The sequence below is a fragment of the Echinops telfairi genome, unplaced genomic scaffold (genome assembly GCF_000313985.2).
Source record: "Echinops telfairi isolate 266 unplaced genomic scaffold, ASM31398v2 ScPeMD7_18;HRSCAF=68, whole genome shotgun sequence".
NCBI classification, from domain to species: domain Eukaryota; kingdom Metazoa; phylum Chordata; class Mammalia; order Afrosoricida; family Tenrecidae; genus Echinops; species Echinops telfairi.
In genome coordinates, this window is record NW_022103915.1 from 56,339,322 (window position 1) to 56,362,188 (window position 22,867).

A 22,867-nucleotide genomic window follows, 5' to 3' on the forward strand; every position below is an offset into this window, starting at 1 on the left:
TCCACACTCCCCCTCATTCACAATGATATGATTTTTTTGTTCTTTGATGCCTGATGCCTGATCCCATTGACACCTCTTGATCACACAGGTTGGTGTGCTTCTTCAATGTGGGCTTTGTTGCTTCTGAACTAGATGGCCGCTTGTTTACCTTCAAGTCTTTAAGACCTTAGACGTTATATCTTTTGATAGCCGGGCTTCACCAGCTTTCTTTACCACATTTGCTTATGCACCCACTTTGTCTTCAGCAATCGTGTTGGGAAGGTGAGCATCATGAAATGCCAGTTTAATAGAACAAAGTATTCTTGCATTGAGGGAGTACTTGAGTGGAGGCCCAATGTCCATCTGCTACCGTAATACTAAACCTATAAATATATGCACATAGATCTATTTGAGGGGAAGATCTTAAGGTCTGTTAAATAACCATTGAACATTATGTATAATCTAGAGAAAGTCCAAAGTTTAAAAGCAAGAATACAGATTTGTCCCCACAGTAGATCTTGGCAGAAATGGATTTAGCTTCTGAATTTGACTAGCACTTCCAAGGCTGTAAATCATATGGAAACAGACTGCTACATCTTTCTCTCATGGTGTGGCTAGTAGGGATATTTCATTTAGCAGCTGAGCACTTAAGCACTGTGCCAACAGGGCTTTTTTTAAAATTAAATGTTAAATAATTTCTCATCGAGGAATTTACCTGATGGAAAAATAATCCAGGCTATGAATAGGTACACTTAAAAAAAAAACCTCACTGCCATCGAGTGACCCTATAGAACAGAGTAGAACTGTCTCTGTGGTTTTCCTAGACTGTAAATCTTTACAGGAGTGGGACACTGTCTTTCTTCCACAGAGCGGTGACGATTTTATACTGCCTACCTTGCAGTTGGCAGCCCAACTCGTAACCCACTATGCCAACTCAAAAACTTTGTGGAAAAATTCCAATATCCTTTAATTCCATTTGTCGACAAACATTTTGAAGCCAGTTTGTGTTATCCTTTTGTTTAGAATTGCAAAATAATACAAAAACCCTAAATCTCCAATAGTGATAGATTGGTTCAATTATATATATTAGCTTTGGAAAGCATATTGTCTTTCATGCTAGTATATGTAGTTGAAAGATACTCTGCTTGGTAAATTGAAGGGGCAGCCAAAAAGTAGAATTTACAAGATGGATTGGCGCAGTTGTTGCAACAATGGGCTCCCACAGAGCAGTTTGTGGCAACAGATTGAAGAGTGCTTTGTTTAACTGTGGATGGGAGGTGCTATTAGTTGGGACAACTTGACAGCACCTAATAGCAAGCCTTGGAAAGGCTGCAGCATTAGAGATCATGTGGTAGACACTGATGGCACCGTTATTTACAACACAGAGAAAGGAAGCGTGTACACTGAAACGTTAAGACTTGAAGGAAGTACATTAAGAATTTAAATACTGGTTGTTTCTAAGTGGTGAGCCTAACCAAAACCAAACTAGATTATTCCTGACTCATAGTGACCCTAGGACACAGTAGAACCACCCCTGTGAGTTTCCAAGGCTGTAAATCTTTATAGGAAAGCCTCATTTATCTTCGAGCTGGTAGTTTTGAACTGCTGACCTTTTAATTAGCAGCCTAACACATAATCCACAACGCCACCAACATTTTTCCCCCTGTTTTAGTATCTGCTCTATTTTTCTTTAATAGAGAAATGAATCTATGAATAGTTTTTATTACTGGAGATGAAATCTTTGTTTTTTAGGTATATTAAAATCATCTGATAAACAACTAGCTAATAACATAATTTTTATATAATTAACTTTTTTTCCCTCTTTCATTTTCAGGCTAGAAATGTACATACAGGAGAATTGGCTGCTGTAAAAATTATCAAATTGGAGCCTGGTACGTATTAAGACCCTCAAAATGATTTTTGAGTACTTTTTGGGCCTGTTCACAAATATACAACGTAAAAGAATTTTCTAGATTTCCTTCTTATTTTATTTTTCTCTTTCTAAGTAGAAGTCTCTTTATATATGTTGTCAGGCCAATTAGCATACCTCCAATATGGCTACATTAAATTTCATTGGAAGTTGTTAGTCAAAGGTCACTTTGATGTGGTAGTTTTGTTGCTAAGTAAACATTGAAATGTGTGCATTTAGAAATTCTCAAGGGACATTGACTGGCAATCTTAATTTTATTTTTAAATTTTAGTGGAATATTTGAGCATCACTTCTGGCTTTTTTGATCATTTGATTAGAGAGTATTCAGTTATATCCGAGGGGTTACAGGGAAGACAGAGATAAGAATTTATGAATTTAAGAAATACAGTCATGATAATATTTTATGTCAACTAAAACCTATCTGGTTGATTTAGATTTCTGGTTGTAGCTTAATGGTTCGTTTATTTTATCAACAGCTCTGTGACAGAGGCTGCTTGTTTTAAGATAGACTGAGTAATTTGCTTTGAAAACAAGATTGTATAAATCCTAAAACAATTTTACAATTTTGATTTTAAATGTTGATACTGAAAGTTTCTAATCAGTAGTAGTTTGAGGTTTGTTTGTTCATTTGTTGGTTCATAAAGTTAGATCTGAAGTTCCTAGGTAGGAGCTATAAACAGTTTGTGTGGTTCACATACTCAGCAGCTAGCTGAACGGTTGGAGGTGCAAGTCCACCCAGAGGTGTCTCAGAAGAAAGGTGCCTTGGAATCAACTCAATTGTAACCAGTAGTCTTAGACATATATAATGATTGTGACCACAATTATGCATCAGACTGCTTGTTAATTTAGGCAGGTAAAATGGTTTTGCGTTTTAAACTCAATATTTGGATTTTATGTTTATGATTCTGTAGAGAGGTGATGACATTATTGAGGTAGCACGTGTTGGAACACTTTAAAAATAAGCTGTATAACTAACTGTAGAGTTGCTTTAGGCTTGTGGCAATAGCATGCGTGTCAGAAGTGAACTGTGCTCCATGGGGTTTTCGGTGGCTGATCATTTTGAAAGTAGATCTCCAGGTCCAGCACCTCCAGGTAGACTTAAGCCACCAGCCCTTTGGTTAGCAGCTGAGTGCTTAACCATTTGCACCACAGGAAGATTCCTCAGAAATGATCAAAGTCAACAAACGATCTATTCTTATTCTTAGCGACCTATATAGAATCCTGTAGATCTGCCTGTTTGGGTTTCTGAGGCTGTGAAACTAAAGGAGCAGACAGCCTCAACTTTCCTGTGAAGCAGCTGACCTTTGGGTTAGCAGCCCAATGAGTCACCCACTACACACACAGGGCGCTTTCGTATGTGATCCCCAAGCCAAACCCACTGCCACTCAGTTGACTCCAACTCATAACAACCCTGGTAGGGTTTCTGAAGCTGCAAGTCTCTTTTGGAAGCAGGTAGCCTCATCTTTCTCGTGTGGAGCGGCAGGTGGGTCTAAACCACCAGCCTTGTGGTAGTGTTCTGGATTTCTATTTTGAGTACCAGTGTCATTTTGGCTTTATGAAAACAGCAAAATGGGGAGCCGTGCATAGCATAAAAATTATCTCAAGTATTAAAATATTTTCATTTCTGAGATTGACAAATTTTTTTTGTAACTGGTTGGTTAGTGGATACAGTCGAATCATAACTTTTTGTTTGTTAAATTTAGTGACTTGTTCTTTGTGGACTAATAAGCTTGTATGATTGAGGAAAGGTCTCGGGTCACCATATCTGACCTCCTCTGGCTTTCCTATTGCCGTGGGGCAGAGGTCAGACATGCTTCCAACCTCCATCCTTCCTTATCTAAGACCAACCTTTCCTTCCATGACTCTCTACTTCTATGTTGGGTTTGATAATTTGCTGCAGTGATCACGCACAACTCACAGACAGCCCTCATGATCAAGGGGAAATTTTATTAGGGAAGTCAATAGGTCACAACAAACCAAGATCAGAAAACATTAAGAATATACTCATTGGGCCACATCACTTCTCAGCCAGCAGCCACATCTTTCTCTAGTTCTTAGCTCGGCAGCCATGGTGGTCTCTTGGCCTCTGCCTACATGGGCCAGGATGCTAACCTGCTGCTCTGCCTTACAGGCTCAGTCTGTTCCTCTGTCCTGGCTCATGGTCTCCTTGCCTTGGCATCTGGTGACTCTGGTCGTGGCCTCTGGCACTTCAGACAGAGATCTCAAACATGCTCTACTCCAGATGGTCCTGGGATTTCTCTCTCTTCCTACCAGCACTGCTCATCCTTCTAACCAGGGGAGTTGCAACTAACCCTGACCAGTCCCCTCTGTTCGTGTCACACATGCCCTATTTGCTAGTCCCACCCAATCATTTGGTGGGAGTTACAGAGACATGGATAGAAGACCCATAGTAAGCAATTTCACTCCGCCACAGTGGTCAATTAAAAACCATACTTAGTGGATATTGAGTCGAATATATACTTGTGGAATATAAAATTTAATATGCCTATCAAATTTGGCCTTAATTCTGTATTATATAGATCACATACTTATTTACTGTCATTTGTTAAGACTTGTAAAGACTGACAGAAATACTGATTATCCACTACTGTAGGAGTTTTGTCCATTCTTGCATTTTGTGGTAGTTTTGGGTTAATGTATATTTTAGTATTGTGTCAATTGACTTGTAAAAGTTCATGAGTTTATCTTCATTTACATTAATTATTTCTTGAAGACCTGCTATATGTAGACTATGCTCTAAGATGTAGAAAAGAACAGAAAGGCAAAGTTCTCTTAGAACTTGAATTCTAGTGGAGGGGAGAGAATAAAGAACTGACCAAATGTATAATGTATTGCTCACTCATTGGCCAGTGGCTTCAGTCTTTCCATTTCTATTGTGACTTTTATCTTTTATCCATAAACCTTGACTAAAACATTGTCAGTATTTCCAACTCATCTTTTTTGTTTGTCCATACTTATGGGCATAAAGCAAAACGATAGACCCAGTATACTGTACCTAGGCCTATTGTTCTCAAAGGGACTTCATGGGAAAATTAAATGAAAAGATAATGAAAATTTTCCACCGACTTTTTGTTTGTAACATTATATTTAGATGTTTGTCTTATAAAAAAAGTTTAGTTTTTATAGCCCAATCTTTAACAGGTGAGTTAGTTGTTTAGACAGAGGTTTATTTTAACTTCTGTTGGTTCATGTTTTTGTTTCCCTGCATTTTTAAAGAAAACTTTGTTTTTTACTACTGGTAATTTGAAAGGCACACCATCTACAATTTTATCAGAGGATGGCTTGTAAGACACTAAATAATATCCTTAAAACTTGTGTTTTTATTTATCAATTAAAGAAATGAAACCATTAGCTATTGACTTCTTAAAGGGAAAAGTGTTAAAATTTGCATATTGACTCACTCCCAATCTTTAAGTGTTTGTTAGTGTATTTTGATATTTTTAGCCCCAAACCTTTCTGATTAGCCTTGTGTATGCACACACACACACACACACACACACACACACACACGTCTTTTTTAAGGGTCTTATTTACAATATACTTGTAAATAAAATAACTAATTAGACTTGGTTCTATATTTCATTCTATTCTATACCTATCATTTATTTGTTTGTTTATTTCTTACTTTGCCATTTGTTCAATTTTTGTTTGTTTCATCTGTTGATAGAATGGATTATAGATTTTTCTCTAAGTATTAGGAATAATATCCTTGGAATCCACAAATTAAATTTTATTCCCAATCGTGGTCTTCCCTCAGTCTCTCTCATTTTTGTAGGCAATCAGTCTGTCAGCCAGTTCACTTAACTCCAACTCGCAAATATTCTGAATCTACATTCATATTGTTACCCATACCCTCCTGGTCTCCCTGTTTCCTCTTTCCCACTTCCATTCTGTTACTCGATTTCCACAAAGCTGCTGCAGTGACCTTTTAAAAGCTTAAACCAGATCATAGCTCTTTCCTCCTTAAAACCTTCACAAGCATCCAGATCTGCTTAGAATCGTATCTAGACTTTCAGCCTTGCTTCTAGAAGCCTATGTTATCTCCTTATGCTTCTGTGAGTGAATTTTGTAACTCTTCCTTTCCTGTTTTGCCTCGGCTATTTAAGCGGTTGAGATTATACTAACCCTTCCATTCTTCCTGAAGTTCTGTTTTTCATGAACTTGATTCATAAGGCTCTTGTTTGTTTCTGTCGTTTTCAGCCTAAGTGTCATGTCCTCTGGTCATTCTGGACTATCTAATTTAAAGTATCTCATCTCTCTTGTTATTTCATTTCTCTGCATAGGACATGTAATCACCGGATTTCTTTTTACTTAAATATATTTATCATCTTTCTTCCTCTCTTAGACTGTAAGAGCCAGGACAATTGGTATCATCTGTTTTCACTGTTAGATTTCAACACCTGGAATTGTGTAGGCACATTGTAACTACTCAGTAAGTGTTCACTGTACAAGTGAATAGTATAAATGCCTTTGTGTAAGCATTCACTAGGTTTAGAATTGCATCACATTCTTCTCCTCTGCCCTCATTGTCTCCTTGTGTACCGGCGGGAAAGAAGAATTAAAAGATAATGGAATTTTCTGATTGTAGCAGAAGCAGGGAGGTTCTTTTTTGTGAGTAATTTCAACAGACTATAGTTTGGTCTTTTCTCTGGTTCACATCACAATATAAGGACTTGGACAGAGTGGGAGAAAATTACATAATAAAATTTAGAAAAACAAAGAAGACCAGACCTGTCTGGTGGAAACTAGTGGAACCAAGGAGACTTTGGTCCTTGATATCTGGGACTAAACTTAATCCTAGATCACTTTTTAGCCAAGTAATAGACGGACCCTACACAATGAATTGCAGCACCGGTGAGGAATGTGTTCTTCAGAACAATCAACCATAGGAAACTACAAGGGCAGCCTTTGCCCGGAAAACAAAGTTCAGAAGGCAAGAAAGAACAGGAAAGATGGGCAAATGGAAACAGTGCCGGGAGGAAGTGGAAAGAATGCTGTTATATTTAAGGGATTGGAAGTAATGCCATGAAACAAAATGTGTGTCAATCATTGAATGAGAAACTAATCTGTTTTCACTCAAACCACAAAAAAATGTTACAAAAAGGAATACGAGGAAGGGGGAGTTAATTCCACTTTTTGAAGTTCCCTCATTATCTTCAGATTATTTTTCTTAAAACAGTAAGCTTTTAAAAAAAATCTGTAATATTGATTCTTAATATCATGAAAGTCTTTCATCATTCTTGAATTAAAAATGTATATTACTTCAGGAATACCCTTTAGTTATATTAGTCATCTATTATCTTTACACCTTATCTATTTTCTCTCCTAAATGTTGATGAATCTTTTGATTCATCATTATGAGTAATTTTCTTTTTTGACTACATAGTACATCAGACTTATCTCCAATATTACTTTTACTCTTTTACTGTTTCTAGTGCTTTTCTTAGTTCTTAGAGACACTTCCCCCGCAGATTCCCTCCCCCTCCCCATTTAATTCCACCAGGAGTCTCCGTTACATTATTTAACAGTACTGTCCCCTCAATTTCATTGAGAGTTTTGCACTGTTTCTTAAAACTCCTTTTAAAATTAATTGCTCATGTATGCTTGTATTTATTTACTTCCTGTTGAGGAAGGTGTCGGTTTCCATGGGAGATCCTTGGTAAGTTTTTTCTGCTGTACTTAATTTTTATCAAATTCACTCTGAACTTTATTACGTGCCCTAAAGTCCTTGTAGTAAGTTCTCTGACTTCTTTCTCGTCTCCTTTGTCTGTACATGGTATGAATTCTTTTTCCTTTTCATACCTTTTTTAGGTATAGCAGTATCAGTGAATCTTTATGTTAGGTACAAGGTATTCAAGGACCTGAATGACACTTCTACAAATAGAATGAATTTAAAATTCTCTCATAGTTTTAGTCTGATTGCATCTTTTTATTATTCCCTCTTTCTCTTTTTTAATTTGGTGTCTTTATTTTGTATATTGTGCTTTCTAGACGTCATAATAGATACACCAAAAAACAAAACCAGTCATCAAGTCACTTCTAAGTCACGGTGATCCTGTGTGTATCAGGAAATAACTGTTCTTTGGCTTTTTATTGGCTGATTTTTGGAAATTATTGGCCAGATCTTTTGTCAAGGCTCATGAACCACCAGCCTTTCAGTTAGCAGCCAAGAGCTTGACCCCATCACCCAGGATACCCCTGTTAATATACTGGTTAAACACCCAGGTTTTTCCTTAGGTGTGAAGGTACTAAAATAAATATAAATGTGAATATTTTAAAAAATCCATTTTTTTCCTCTGTAGTTTTGGTTATAGTGATAATTCCTTTAATCCCTCATGAACCCATTCTTTTAAAGTTTTTCAGTTCTGGTAGACTTTTAAATGCGAGATTAGGGTTGTAAAGGAATACCAGTTTAGAACTAACCTAGGAATTGGAGTAGAAAGCAAGCATTATCTGTGTTTCAGCAACACTAAGAAACACTTGCCTCTGTCCTCCCTATTTAAAGACCTTTGGAGATTTATCCTGTAATAGAATGTGTCTTTATAATTCAATTGGCAGGGGCTTTGTTGTTGTCTTAGTGATTTATAAATTGGTAAAGTAAATGTTTGTGTCTTAAATTAATAGTTTGTTAGAAAGTATTTTTGCAATGATCACAACTCAGTAATACTTGGTTTTAATTGTCGCATTATGTTAAATTTAGGAAACAAACCACATCAGAATTGATCCTCAGCTAATTTTTTAATGAATAATAACTATTGAACCACTAGAAACAGCAGTTGATTTTAGCCAAAAGGCTGAGAAACGAACCACTTGAAACTGCTCGCTCCTATCACTGCTTCATGGACCGCAGAGCAAGGAATTCGATAGTAAGGAAAAGCTGTGCCATCGACAAGGATAGATTAATTTGGACTGCTAACCAACCACAGGGCCTGCACTTCAAACCCACCCTCTGTTGCTCCTCAGGAGCAAGACACCGCTGCCTGCCCCAGAAATGAGTAGAAGCCTTAGCAGCCCTGGAAAGGGGCGCTGTGAGTTGGAATGGATGTGGTGGCAGCGGGTTGGTTGTGGTTATGTACATTGTAGCCAGGGTCCTTTTTGTTTGCTTCTTTGGATTGATTTGGTTTGGTTTTGAGACTGTAAACTAATGTAGACCTTGGCTTTTTGATGCTGTACTAATGCTGAGTAGCGTACCTACTCTATAAAGTTCAGAAAATTAAGCCTTAGTATTTAATAAAATACTATCTAATTTTGACTTATTGCCAGTGGTAATTATTTCAATAAGTAATGACTTAAATTAATGATCTAGGAAATAAATTACATTTTCCTCATACTTTAAATATATATGTATTTCAGAAGTAGTTTTATCTTTTCACCCCCTATGCTTTAGAATTTGAGGAATTTTTTTCTGCTTTTTGTCAATGATTTTATTTGAGTTGTTTCATTATGTTTTGAGAGTTTTATTTTATTTTGGAAATGCCAATGTGTACCATCAATTTTATACCATATTTTACTAGTAGCGGTTCTCAACCTGAGGGTTGTGACCCCTTTGGGAGTCGAATGACCCTTTCACAGGGATCGCCAGATTCATAACAGTAGCAAAATTACAGTTATGAAGTAGCAACAAAATAATTTCATGGTTGAGGGGGGTCACCACAACATGAGGAACTGTATTAAAGAGTCGCAGCATTGGGAAAGTACATTGCCAATAAAACCTAAGTAAATGGTGTTTTTTCACAATTTTGGAACAGACTCAAGGGAATATTTAAGTCAGAAATATGTCATGCTAATGAATTTCCCAACACGCAGGTCAGATACTTCAAATAATTTTTGAGCTAGCTGTTTTTCAGAAATAAATTCTTAACTGTTCTCCCTAGCTTTATTTTTTTTTCTCTAAAGCTAGGATATAATACAAAAGCATTTCCTTGTATGGATATAACAGATGAGCTGGTTTAGAATTGTATTTAGACACGGAAATATAATCATTTGACAATATGACATAGAAAAGGCTTTGTGTCTGGTAAAACATAAACAAGACTCTTTTTTTTAAAGTGAATGAAATTACAGCTGTAAACTCAATGATGCTCCCTCCCCCTCCTTCCAGTTAAAAATAGATCATTAAAGTTTATAGTTATTTTAGAGCCCTAACTTTTATTACAGCTTTGCTTCTGACTTGCCCCTAGCAGTTTGCTTTATAATGCTATGATGTTCAAAATCCCATTGTAAACATAATGTATATTTTATGTTTAAAATTTTAGTGAAGTTGAATACTTGTGAGACTCTTCCGTAAAATAGATTGTTACAGATAATTAATTTTCCACAAATGCAATTATTAATGAAGTTAGCATTTATCTATATCCCTATATATTTTTTGTTGCCCTTTGTGTACCTGGGCAGGCAATTACTTTCAGAAATTGATTGTTTTCATATCTCATTTTTATAGGAGTTTAAATAAATATAGTCACAACCTTACAAATGGTGATATTCAAGCCATGTTTGCCTTACCTGTTTTATTTTTCAAAATATATACTGCCCAAATGATACTATTTTTACTTGCTTTTCCCATCTCTTTGGTCAGGCATCAGGACTACTCTAGAAAAATAAGCAGGTATGATGGTGAGCGCATCGTAATATCTTAAGCTTGAATTTCAGCCCACCTTTGAAGGCACATTTGGGGTGTGTGTTAGGTTCATCAGGTTGGTCTGTAGCTAATGACAGGCAGCAGCCTCAGCAGGAGAAAGGCTCCAGGAAAAGTGGATGGTCAGAATACGATTTTCCATTTACCTCTGTTTTCTCTTTCCATTAGTACTGTTAGTAGTATTTTTAAAGTTACATACTTTATATATTTTGTGAGCCTTGCTTGTTGTTAAGTGCCAGTGAGTTCATTTCGGCTCATAGCAACCCCACGTGACATAGAAGGACTGCCTCCCAGGGTTTTCAAGGCTGTGATCTTTGGAAAGCAGATCAGCAGGTCTTTCTTCCTCAGTTCCATCCACTGGGTAAATTCGAACCACCAACCTTTCAGTTAGCAAGGAGCCTTGGTGGCGAAGTGAACTAAGTGTTGGGCTGCTAACCATAAGGTCAGTTGTTCAAATGCACCAGCCGCACCAAGGGCTGTAAAAATTTACAGCCTCGGAAATCCATAGAATCATAGTGAGCTGTATATTACGCCCTCACTACAATGTTGACTCTTGGGTATCTATCCTTGATCCATTTCGTAAACTTCAGAAGAGTACTTAATACTCTTGTCAAATCAATTCTAACTCGGTGATCATAAAGGACACAGTAGTTGCTTGAAAGGGTTTCCAAAGCTGTAAATCTGTATGGAAACCACCTGTTACGTCTTTCTCAGAAGGAGCATCTGATGCATTTGAACTGCTACCTTTTTGATCAGCAGCTGAGCTCTTTCACCACTGCACCCCCAATACTGCTTTCCATTAAATGCTATTGCCATTGTTTGATAATGTAACCATTAGTTAAGAGATCTAATTTTTGTTGCAAATGATAAAAGATATTTTTGGTTACTGTTTTTTTTTGGTTACTGTTTTTTAAATGCATGTTTATTCAACCACAGGGTCTCAATGAATCAGAACTGACTCAATAGCAATGAATTTGGGGATTTTTGGTTTGAGAAAAATGAAATAAACTAGGTAATATTCACATAAAATCTGAAATTACTTTTCATGACAAGGGGATGCTCAAAAAGTATGAACTGAAAATAGTAGGCCATCAGTTTTATAAAGCTTGAGTATAGTTAGCATATATGGTGAGAGAATCTTTATAATCATGTAGTTATAGGATTGGAAGAAGGCATCAAAACACTGTTGGTGGTAGTCTCTGGATGTTATGAGTGATTTTCGCTTATCTATATATTTTTTTCTACATTGGCTGACTTCTAAAATAAGAATATTAGTGTAGTAAAAGCATAAAATTTTAAAAAAACATGTGATACTTTTAGCTTATAAAAAGGCAATAAGAGCGGCCTACTCCACCTCTAGAGTCAGTGTTGGAAGGTCTGAGAAAAAGTTACTGCTTAAAAAGACTACAGAGAATTTCATTATTCTCACAGGAGAGTCAGATTTCTGTCGGCGCTAGAAAATGAAAGAATATTCAAAGAGCTGACTGGTAATTGATTGGTCATATACTCCAGAAAGAATGGCTTCAGATGTTTGGAGAGCAGAGGATGTGTAAAGCTCTACTGCAGCGGTTCTCAACCTGTGGGTCACAACCCCTTTGGGGGTTGAACGACGTATTTCCGTTGGTCTTAGGAACCGAGACACCGCTCCTTTATCCCTCTCCAGGCGGATAATGCCCACATACGAGTACCAGGCGTGAAGACCGTTACCTATGCTACACCATGCTTTCAAGACAAAATTTCACTTATTTGTAATTAGAAATACATATTTCACAATATATAATTACATCATGCTTTTGTAATTAATCACTATGCTTTAATGATGTTCCATTTGTAACCATGAAAATACATCCTGCATATCAGATATTTACATTACGATTCATAACAGTAGCAAAATGACAGTTATGAAGTAACAATGAAAATAATTTTATGGTTGTGGGTCACCACAAATGAGGACCAGTATGAAAGGGTCATGGCATTAGGAAGGCTGAGAACCACTACTGTACCGAGATTAGAGATGGGGCGTGGCAACGGGTATGAATTAGCAGCAGTGGTAAGGAACCCTTTGGAATTAGTACTGGCCAAGTTGTGGGTGTTGAGGGTAGGACAGAGTGGTTTCTGAGGCTCTCTTTCTGCTCTTTGATGATCGGAGTAGAAGACCCACAGGAGGACCTTGGTCTCAATCCTGATGTATGAGTTCAGTTTGACTTTCCCTGAAGACAAGGCTTATTTTGATGTGTGCATCTGTTGCCTTGACCTCAGTATTGATCATATTTATATTTTCTACCTATATAGTTATTGTGCATCTGAAATGTCTCAATTTCTGATTGTCGAGCTATGAAGAGATGGGAAGAGTTAGGGTAAATATTCTTTCATTAGTGATGAGGACTGCAGATTCTCAAAAAACTAATTTCAAGGGGTCCTAGAAGACGAAGAGTTTAATTAGCCAGTTTTGTAAGAAGGAGGCTCAGGTGGGTTATTTCTTTACCAATCAGATGCCCACCCCAGTGCCTTTAGCAAAGAACTGAAGAAAGAGCCCACCAGCCGCTCTAAGGTCTTGAAAGATGAAGCTGTCTCCTCCCATCAAAATGTACAACCTCAGAAACCCTAGGAAGCAGTTCTGCTCTGCCCTGTCGGGTCACTATCGTCACAGTTGACTCGTGGCCGTGTGTTCAGTTGTTTGTCTGTAGTCACTATCAGATGCTTTCTGTTACTGCTATTCCAGGGCCTAAATGGGATTCTGAGATTAAGCAATGCATTTTCGTGAACTTCCACAGCTTGTGGGGCTAGGGAGGGGGAGTAAAGCACCCTGAATCCTGTAGCACACAAGAAAGCTCTGTCTCTTCATAAGAGTCAGATGGTTGTTCACACAGATTTTTTTTTTTTTTCCGAGCAAAGGACAAAACAAAGTAAGCCTTATGTAGTTCTCTAAATTAGGAGTCCGGGTGGAGCGCTCAATAAGGCAGCAGCAGTTTGACCCCACAGTAATTTCTGAGTTCATCATTGCCATTTTAGATATGTGCCTTCATTCAAAAATGGCCTAGTAATTTCCTGGTTTAAAAAAAAAAATTCTCATTCTTGGCGCTCGTTTTCCTTTTGCTATATGTGGTAAAGTAATACAAAGATTACAAAACAAAATCAAATGCTTAATGGTGTAAACTTGAAAATGAGCTCTTTTGACCACCTGTCCTCTTCCACTTCCAGGGGTAATTGCTATTTTTGTGTGTCTTCTTCCAGACATTTTTATATATTGCTCAGCAAATATATTTTTATCACCGCTTAACAGGTGTTGACCATCTTTTCCTGTCAGCCATAGTTCTTGTTTAGAGTTGCTGGTTGTTTAGTCAGTTAATCAATCCCGTAGTAGTGTTTACATGAGGACTTCACAAAGTCCATGGGAAAAGCCCATTATCTTTTTTAAAATCACTTTATTGGGGGCTCTTACAACTCATCACAGTCCATACATACATCAATTGTATAAGGCACATTTGTACATTTGTTACCCTCATTATTCTTTTTTAAAAATTATTTTATTGAGGGCTCGTCCAATTCTTATCACCGTCCATACATACATTCATTGAGTCGAGCACATATGTACACTTGTTGCCCTCATCAATCTCCAAACATTTGCCCTCTACTTTAGCCCTCAATATCATTTGCTGCATTCGTCTGGCACTGGCTTTAAATCTGATCCCTCTTTCCCTGTGGAGACACAAACAATACCCTACCCCTTCCCTTGGGTGGTCAGTGCCCTATTCCCCCGTCACAGATCCCTTTTTTTTTTCCTTTCCCCGTTCCCCCCACCCCCACCCCTTTGGGGTTGGCTACCTTATGTACCACTGGATTTGGTCTGGCACCTGCCATTCTACCTGGACCTTACCCCTAGAGAGTTTGTATACAGTAGCTTTTTCCCTGTGCCCCTTTTGCATTTACCTTTCTGTTTCCTATATATATATATATACTTACCTCAGTGGACTCATGTTATACTTGTCCTTTTGTGCTTGGCTTACTTTGCTTAGCATTATTTCCTCCAGTTCTTCCCATGTGGCGATATGCTTCATGCGTTCATCGCTGCATTTTAGTGATGCATAGTACTCCATTGTATGTATGTACCATAGCTTTTTAATCCACTCATCAGTTGATGGAAATTTGGGTTGCTTCCAACTCCTTGCGATTGTGAACTGTGCCACAATGAACATTGGAGTGCAGATGTCTGGCCATGGTTTGTTTCTTGCCTCTTCTGGGTATATGCCCAGTAGGGGGATTGCTGGGTCATATGGTAATTCAATTTCCATCTGTTTGAGAAATCGCCAAATCGATTTCCATAGTGGCTGTACATATCTACAGGTCCACCAGCAGTGGATGAGAGTTCCTGTCTCGCCACAGCCCCTCCAACACTTGTTGCTTTCTGATTTTTTGCATTGGGCTATCTTTGAGGGTGTTAGGTGGTATCTCATAGTTGTTTTGATCTGCATTTGTCCTATGGCTAATGATCGGGAGCATTTTCTCATATGTTTATTGGCCATTCGGATTTCAGACTCTGTGAAACTTCTGTTCAGGTCCTTTCCCCACCTCCTCAGTGGGCAGTTAGCTTTTCTCTTATTGTGAGCTTGCAAGGCATTGTAGATTTTAGTAATAAGGCCTTTGTCTGATGTTTCATTGCAAAAGATGTTTTCCCAGTCGGTGGACTCTCTTATTACTCTCTTGGTGAATTCTTTCGATGTACACAGGTGTCTTATCTTCAGTATGTCCCACTTGTCTATTTGTGACTCCTCTATGTTTGTATCCTTTCCTGTTTCTGATAGCATATGTATTCCCTGTGCCAAGGTTCTCAGGTTTGTCCCAATTCCCTCATTTATGGCCCTAATTGTTTGGGGTTTTATCTTGAGGTCTGCGATCCACCTTGAGTTTATTCTTGTGCATGGAGTGAGGTAAGGGTCTTGCTTCAATTTTCTGCAGGTAGATATCCATTTTTTCCAGCACCATTTATTGAAGATGGCATCTGCTTCCCATTTAATATTTTTGGGGCCCGTATCAAAGATCAGTTGCCTGTATGCTGATGTTTTTATTTCTGGGTCTTCAGCTCTTTTCCATTGGTCTGAATATCTGTCATTATGCCAATACCACACTGTTTTGACTACTGTGGCCGTATAGTACGTGCTAAAGTCAGGTAGAGCAAGCCCTCCCACTTTGTCCTTCTTCTTGAGGAGTTCTCTGCTGATTCTGGACTTCTTCCCCCTCCATATGAAGTTGGTAATCTGTTTTTCCAATTCTTTGAAGAAGGATGGTGGTATTCATATTGGGATAGCATTGAACCTATATAGTGCCTTTGGCAGAACTGACATCTTTACTATATTGAGTCTGCCAATCCACAAGCATGGGATATTCTACCATTTGTTGAGGTTGCTCTTGATTTCTTGAAGTAGTGTTTTATAATTTTCCTCATACAGATCTTTCTTTTTTTTAGTCAGGTATATCCCTAGGTATTTCAGTTTGTACTTGGCTATTGTAAAGGGTACTACCTTTTTAATCGCCTTTTCTGTGACCTTGTCTAATGTGTAGAGCAGTCCAATAGACTTCTGTTTGTTGATTTTGTACCCTGCCACTCTGCCATATTCCTCTATTGCTTCCAACACTGTACTTGTGGAGTTTAAGGGATCTTCGATATATAGAATCATATCATCTGCGAAAAATAATAATTTCACCTCTTCCTTCCCCTGCTGACTACCTTTAATATCTTTCCTTTGTCTTATGTTGTTAGCTCGGACCTCCAGTACGATGTTAAATAAATGTTAAATAAATGTCTGGTCCCCTTTTTCAGTGCAATTGTTTTCATCTTTTCTCCTACCACGTTAGGTATAGGTTTTTCATATATGGCTTGTATAATATTGAGGAGTTTTCCTTCTATTCCTATCTTCCTGAGTGTCTTAAACAGGAAGGAATGCGTGTTTGTTGGAAATTGTCGAATGTTTTTTCCGCATCTATCGATATTATCATGTGATTCTTATCTTTTTTTTCTGCCAATGTGGCGAATAATGCTGATGGTCTTTCATATGTTAAACCATCTCTGCATCCCTGGTATGAATCCCACTTGGTCATGGTGAATTATTTTTTTAATGTGCTTTTGTATTCTATTGGCCAGTATTTTGTTAAGGATTTTTGCATCAATGTTCATTAGGGATATTGGTCTATAGTTCTCGATTCTTGTGGCATCTTTGCCCGCTTTAGGTATCAAAGTTATGCTCGCTTCATAGAAAGAGTTTGGGAGTTTTCCGTCTTTTCTGTGTTCTGGAAGAGTTTGTATAGGATTGGTGTCAGTTCTTCCCTGAATGCTTGGTAGAATTCTCCTGTGAATCCATCTGGCCCAGGGGATTTTTTTGGTTGGTAATCCGTTGATTACCTTGTCTGTTTCTTCCATTGCTATGGATCTATTGAGGTACTTTACATCCATCTGGGATAGTCTAGGGAGGGATTGTGTTTCCAAATATTTGTCCATGTCTTCCAAATTGTTGGATTCATTAGAGTATAGACGTTCATAGTACTGTGTAATTATCCTTTTGATTTTATCAGGGTCTGTTTTAATATCCCCTGTTTCATCCCTCATCCTTGCAAATGTCGTTTGTTCTTTCCTTTCTTTAGTTAGGTTTGCCAGAGGGTTTATCAATTCTGTTAACTCTTTCAAAGAACCAACTTTTAGCTGCATTAATTTTTTCCCATAGTTTTCTTGTTTTCCCTCTCCTGTATCTTGGCTCTGATTTTTATTATGTCTATCCTCTTGCTATTAGTAGCGTTGTTCTGCTGACTGCTCTAATTGGTGTAAGTTTTGTGCCAGCTTATCATCCACGAGCCTCTCTTCTTTTTTAATGTGTGCATTTACTGCTATCAGCCTTCCTCTGATAAATGCGTTTGCTGTATCCCACAGGTTTTGGTATATCGTATTTTCATTTTCGTTGGTTTCTAGAAACTTTCTGATTTCATCTCTGATCTGGGTCAATACCCACTCCTTTTGCAATAGGAAATTGTTCATCCTCCAATTGTTTGCCCTAGTTTTCTTCACCGTCCTTATGTTAATTTCCAGCTTTATGGTACAGTGATCAGAGAGATATGGCTATAACTCTATGTGCTTGAATTTACTCAACTTTGACTTGTGTCCCAACATGTGGTCTGTTTTCGAATATGAGCCATGTGGACTTGAAAAGAATGTGGATTTTTTTGCATGTGGGTTGAATGCTCTGAAGATATCTATCAAATCAAGTCGTCCAAGTGTGCTATTTAGATCTCTAGCCTCTTTGTTGAGTTTCTTTCCCAGTGATCTGTCTTTTTTCAGAGAGTGGTGTATTAAAGTCACCAACTATAATTGTTGAGCGTATGATATCTTTTTTCATCGTTTTGAGTGTTTGATTCCCGAATTTTGCTGGTCTCTCATTAGGTGCATATATGTTTATCATGCCCACTGGTTCTAAGTCTGTTGTTCCCGTGAGCATTATATAGTGCCCCTCCTTGTCTCTTGTTATGGCCTGTATCTTGAGGTTAATTTGGTCTGATATTAAGATTGCTACCCCTGCTTTTTTTTTTTTTTTCCATTACCATTTGCTTGGTATATTTTTCTCCATCCCTTAATTCTCAACTTGTTTTTGTCCAAAAGCTTGAGATGAGTCTCCTGGAGGCAGCAGATCAATGGGGTATGTTTCCTCAGCCAGTCTGTTAGCCTCTGACTTTTAATGCCTGAGTTCAGGCCATTGATAGTCAGTGTTATTATATCTATCTGTGGACTCTGTGATGTCATCTTGTCGTACAACTTTTATCACAATCCATACATACATTCATTGTGTCAAGCACATTTGTACATTTGTTGCCATCATCATTTTCAAAACATTTTCCTTCTACTTGAGACCTTGGTTTCATTCAATTATTACATGAACTTTTTGAAGCCACCTCGTATTTAGAATGGTTTCCCTTTTTTGCCCTTGAAATTTTGCTGCAGATTTATATAAAGGTTCATGAAGAACCTGTACAAAGAACCAAAAGACACTAGTTCCAACAGAACTATGGGATACTTTCTAGTTTAAACTAAGAAAAAGTGTGCATAAGGCTTTTATTTTCTCACTATGCTTTTGAAACCTTATGTTAAACAATCCAAGAAGTTGGGCTCTATGAGAACAGGGCATCAGTATTGGAGGAAGATTCATTTAAATTCTGTGATATGCAGATGACACCACCTGCTTGCTGAAAGTGAATGGGCTAGATTCAAACAATTAAAACCCCGCCAAACACAAATTCTGACCACTGGACCAATAAACCAACATTTTGATAAATGCAGGAAAATGTTGAAATTGTCAAGGGTTTTATTTTACTTGGATCCACAATCAATGCCCATTGAAACAACAGTCAAGAAGTCAAGCCTTGCTCTCACTGGGAGCCATGGCATCGCCAACATGATTAAGTGTCGAGATCTTCAAGGTCATTGTACTACTAGGAAGCTCTGTACCACCGACGGGACCAGAAATGGCATGATAAACAGAAGAAATCTGAAAGTCAGCCCCTGCGTTTGTAGGCACTTCCGGTCCAAAAGGAATTGTGTTTGAAAAGTGAGGACAGAAGCCAAATTCTGCCGTTAAGAAGTGTGTCCACTGATGAAAACTGCAAGAAAATTACAGCCTTCGGGCCCAAAGATGGTTACCTGAATTGTACTGAGGGAAAAAAAATGAAGCTCCGTTTGCTGGATTACGTAGCAAAAGTCTTATCATCTGGGTCACGCCTGAAGTCCGCTTTCAGGTTGTTCATGTAGCCAGTTTGTAGCTTTTAGTCTTTACAAAAACAAGATGAGAGGACCAAGATCATAAGGTTTTGTTTGTTTGCTTTTAAACGTTCCAACTTTTGCAAAACAAAAAGTACATTTGAAGGGAGTCAAACAGTTCTGTCCTCATAGCAAAAGGAGAGAGGACAGGACAAGATAATAAATGTTGATGGTGAAAATGTGGTGTTAATCAATTTTCTTTGCCAAAAGGGTGAAAAAAAATAAATCAAAAGACTTAAGCATTAGGCGAATATGCTACAAAAGATATCTTTCAAAAGCAAACATGATGCCTGAGGGCTGAGGTGCTTTTGACCACCCCAAGCCTTATATGAATGTGAAATCTGAACAGTGAATAAGGAAGACTGAAGAAAAATCGATGTCTTTGAATTATGGTGTTGGGGATGAATATTGATTATACAATAAACTGCCAGAAAAACAAACAAATCTACCTTAGAATGCCATGGAAGTGAGAATGGCTCTCTTGTCTTCTGCTCCCCCCGCCCCCCCAATCCCCACGTGGACCACCAAGAAAGGTTGAGAGATTGGTCTCTCCTTATAACATGTCCAAGGTGCCATCCAATCCGCTCCAACCCTGGTGACCTTATGCACAACAGAACAGAACAGTTGTGTGGTCGGTCCTGCATCCTTACAGTGCGCCTGAGCCCATGGATGTGGCCACTGTGTCAATCCACCTCACTAAGGGTCTACCTTTTTCCCGCCACCCCTCCACTTTACCCAACACGATGCACTGCTCCAGCCACTGGTCTCCCTGACGGTGTGTCCTCAGGAGGGAACGCGAAGTCTTGCCATCCGGGACCCTAAAAAGCACTCTGGCTTGCCTTCTTCCAATACAGATGTTTGTCTTTCTAGCAGTCCATGGTACTTTCAATATTTTTCATGAAAGTTTTACTATTCAAATTGTAACTTTTCTTTAAATATGAAGCTATTCCAGTTTTACCTGTATTCCATAGATTTTGGTGTAAAATTTTCTACTTTTATAGAATATAATTACAGTTCCTAATTTGTGATTTAGAGATTCTTTGGTAGGATAATTCTTAATTTCCAAATAATTCTTTGTAATTAAAATCTACCCTTACTACTGATTTTTTATTTTATCATGATCAGAATAAAAAGTCTGTGAGACTTCTATGGGGATTATATCTAGGTTTCCTTTGTGGCAAAATCTTTAATTAATATTGTATGTATACCAGTTAAAAAAATTAATATTGGGAAGCAATATCCTTTTACTGAAACTTTCTCTCTCCACAGTCACACATCTGTTTTTAAATTAAGCAGATTAAAGGGTTTTTTTAGCTTTTTATACCATTCCAGTTTGTTTTCTACTAGATTGTCTGAATCTGAAAAGGTGATATTAAAATCTGGCATAAGTTTATTAATTATCAAGTTCTACAACTGTTTTTGATAGTTTTACATGCTGCTTTATAGATTTATATCCTGTTTTATATGAATTATAGGCTGTGACTTTTAATAGATGTCACTATATTATTTAATTTTCACTAAAATCTCAATTTGTCTATTTAAAAAAAAAAAAGGAAGTGAGAATGGTGAGACTTTGTCTCACGTTATTTGGACATATTATCAGGAGAGACCAGTCCCTGGAGAAAAATGTCATCCTTGGTGGAGAGTAAGTGGAAAAGCAGATCCCCAATGAGATGGATTGACACAGTGGCTTCAGGGTTTTATTCTGTTAATGGGATTGCTTTAAGTCCAAATGTATTCAACAGCACCTTACCAAAATTAGAGCTCACACAGTGTCACATATATTAAGGAAGACACTCTCCAGACATTTTTACTCTGTGCTCGTGAACTGCTTCCGCCTACAGCTATGCAGAGCATGCCCACTCGCCCAGGCCCCAGTCTCTCCTGGCAGAAATTTCAATATAGTTGTAGATGGAAACGTTCTTGGGATGAAACAAAATGAATTTTCCTGACATGGTTTATCCCTGGATGCATTGATTCATATATAGTGACTTTTACAGAGTAGTTAACAATTTGGACATCATTAAGAAGTTAAATACCAACCATCCTTTTCTTGGGGTTGCACTACTATCCAATGAATGTATAGTGAGGGTAGTACTGCTAATGCTTACGGGACACACTAAAAAAAAAAAAGTTAAATACCATTTGTGAAATTATTCCTCTGAGCAAATCTTTTTCAAGTTCTAGTTATACCTAAAGAATTAATCAACATAGCTCAGATATTATTTCTTTTTGCATTTGAAAATAAGTAGGTGGGAATCCAATGTTTTTTTAAAACCGTTTTATTGGGGGCTCTTACACCTCTTATCATGTCAAGCACTTTTGTACATATGTTGCCATCATCATTTTCAAAGTATTTTCTTTCTACTTGAGCCCTTGGTATCAGCTCCTCATTTTTTCCCTCCCTCCCTCATAAACCCTTGATAAATTATAAGTTATTATTATTTTCATATCTTACATCATCTGTCTGGGAATCCAATGATTTACTGAAGCATATTTAAGGAATTTACACGATTCTTTTGTAATTAAGAGCTTTATCATGAAATAAAGAATAAGCAAGAATCTAGCTATCAGGTTGAGAAGTAACCTGTATAAAGAATGCATTTTAGTGCAATAATACAGAAGAATCAGATGGGGAGTGACATAAAGGGAGAAAAGGTATTCTGAAGTCCATGAGCTGTCAAGAAAAGCAGTGCCTTTTCTCTGTCCCTAGGTGGGTAGCCATTGTACTATAGAACTGTAGGAGTAGAGGTGCATCAAGACCTCTGGTTTAACCAGGGGAAAGGAAAATCAAACTATCAGCTTGAGGTTGATAACTAGTAGGCAAAGGTCGGGCATTCTCTCCTCTTATTTCCTTTGCCAATTTTGACAAACCAAACATTCTTCTCACAGCGCTCTATTTCTCTGCTGGGTTCTATAATCTGTTGCAGTGACCACATAGAACTCAGACTGTATTCATGACTGCAGGGAAGTCACCATTACAATTGATGATGAGAGATGCTCACAACTCATTTCTTCCATCAGTACAGCCTCTTCCCAGCCATATTTATAGGCAGGTCTCTCTCTGGTCCTCAGCCTCGCAGCCACATTGCCTCGTTGTTTCCACCCAGTTCAGGCAGTGCTACATAGCTCCAAAGGGTACTCCATTGCACCGTCAACTTCACCTGTAAGTCCTCAACTCTAGTTCTGTGGGTCAGCAAACCTAGTTTCCCTGATTTAGTGTTTATTTAGTGACACCCCACTTTTCAGGTGAGCCTCTTTCTCAAAGGCATTCATTTGTGCTCTGGCTCTTGTTTCTGCAGCTGCCATTCTCTTACTGCTTCTCTGGTGTCACAGCTCTCTGTCTCCTAAATCAAGGAAGTTCTGCGCACAGGGATCTTGGGATCCAAAAGAAGGGTTCTTCTCATTTTTTTTTTAAATCATTGTATTGGGGGCTCATGAAACTCTTATCAGAAACCATACATACATCAATTGTGTCAAGCACATTTGTACATTTGTTGCCATCATC

General features: G+C 37.9%; 1 protein-coding gene and 1 pseudogene across 1 annotated transcript in view; both read left to right on the top strand.

Moving 5' to 3' along the window:
- MAP4K5 (mitogen-activated protein kinase kinase kinase kinase 5) overlaps nucleotides 1-22,867 on the top strand; it is a 124,296-nt gene that overhangs the window by 27,665 nt on the left and 73,764 nt on the right. Inside the window, exon 2 of the mRNA XM_045288008.1 lies at nucleotides 1,814-1,871. Within this exon, the coding sequence (XP_045143943.1) occupies nucleotides 1,814-1,871 (58 nt within the window). The remainder of the gene's footprint in view (nucleotides 1-1,813; nucleotides 1,872-22,867) is intronic.
- LOC115868911 lies at nucleotides 21,401-21,514 on the top strand (annotated as a pseudogene).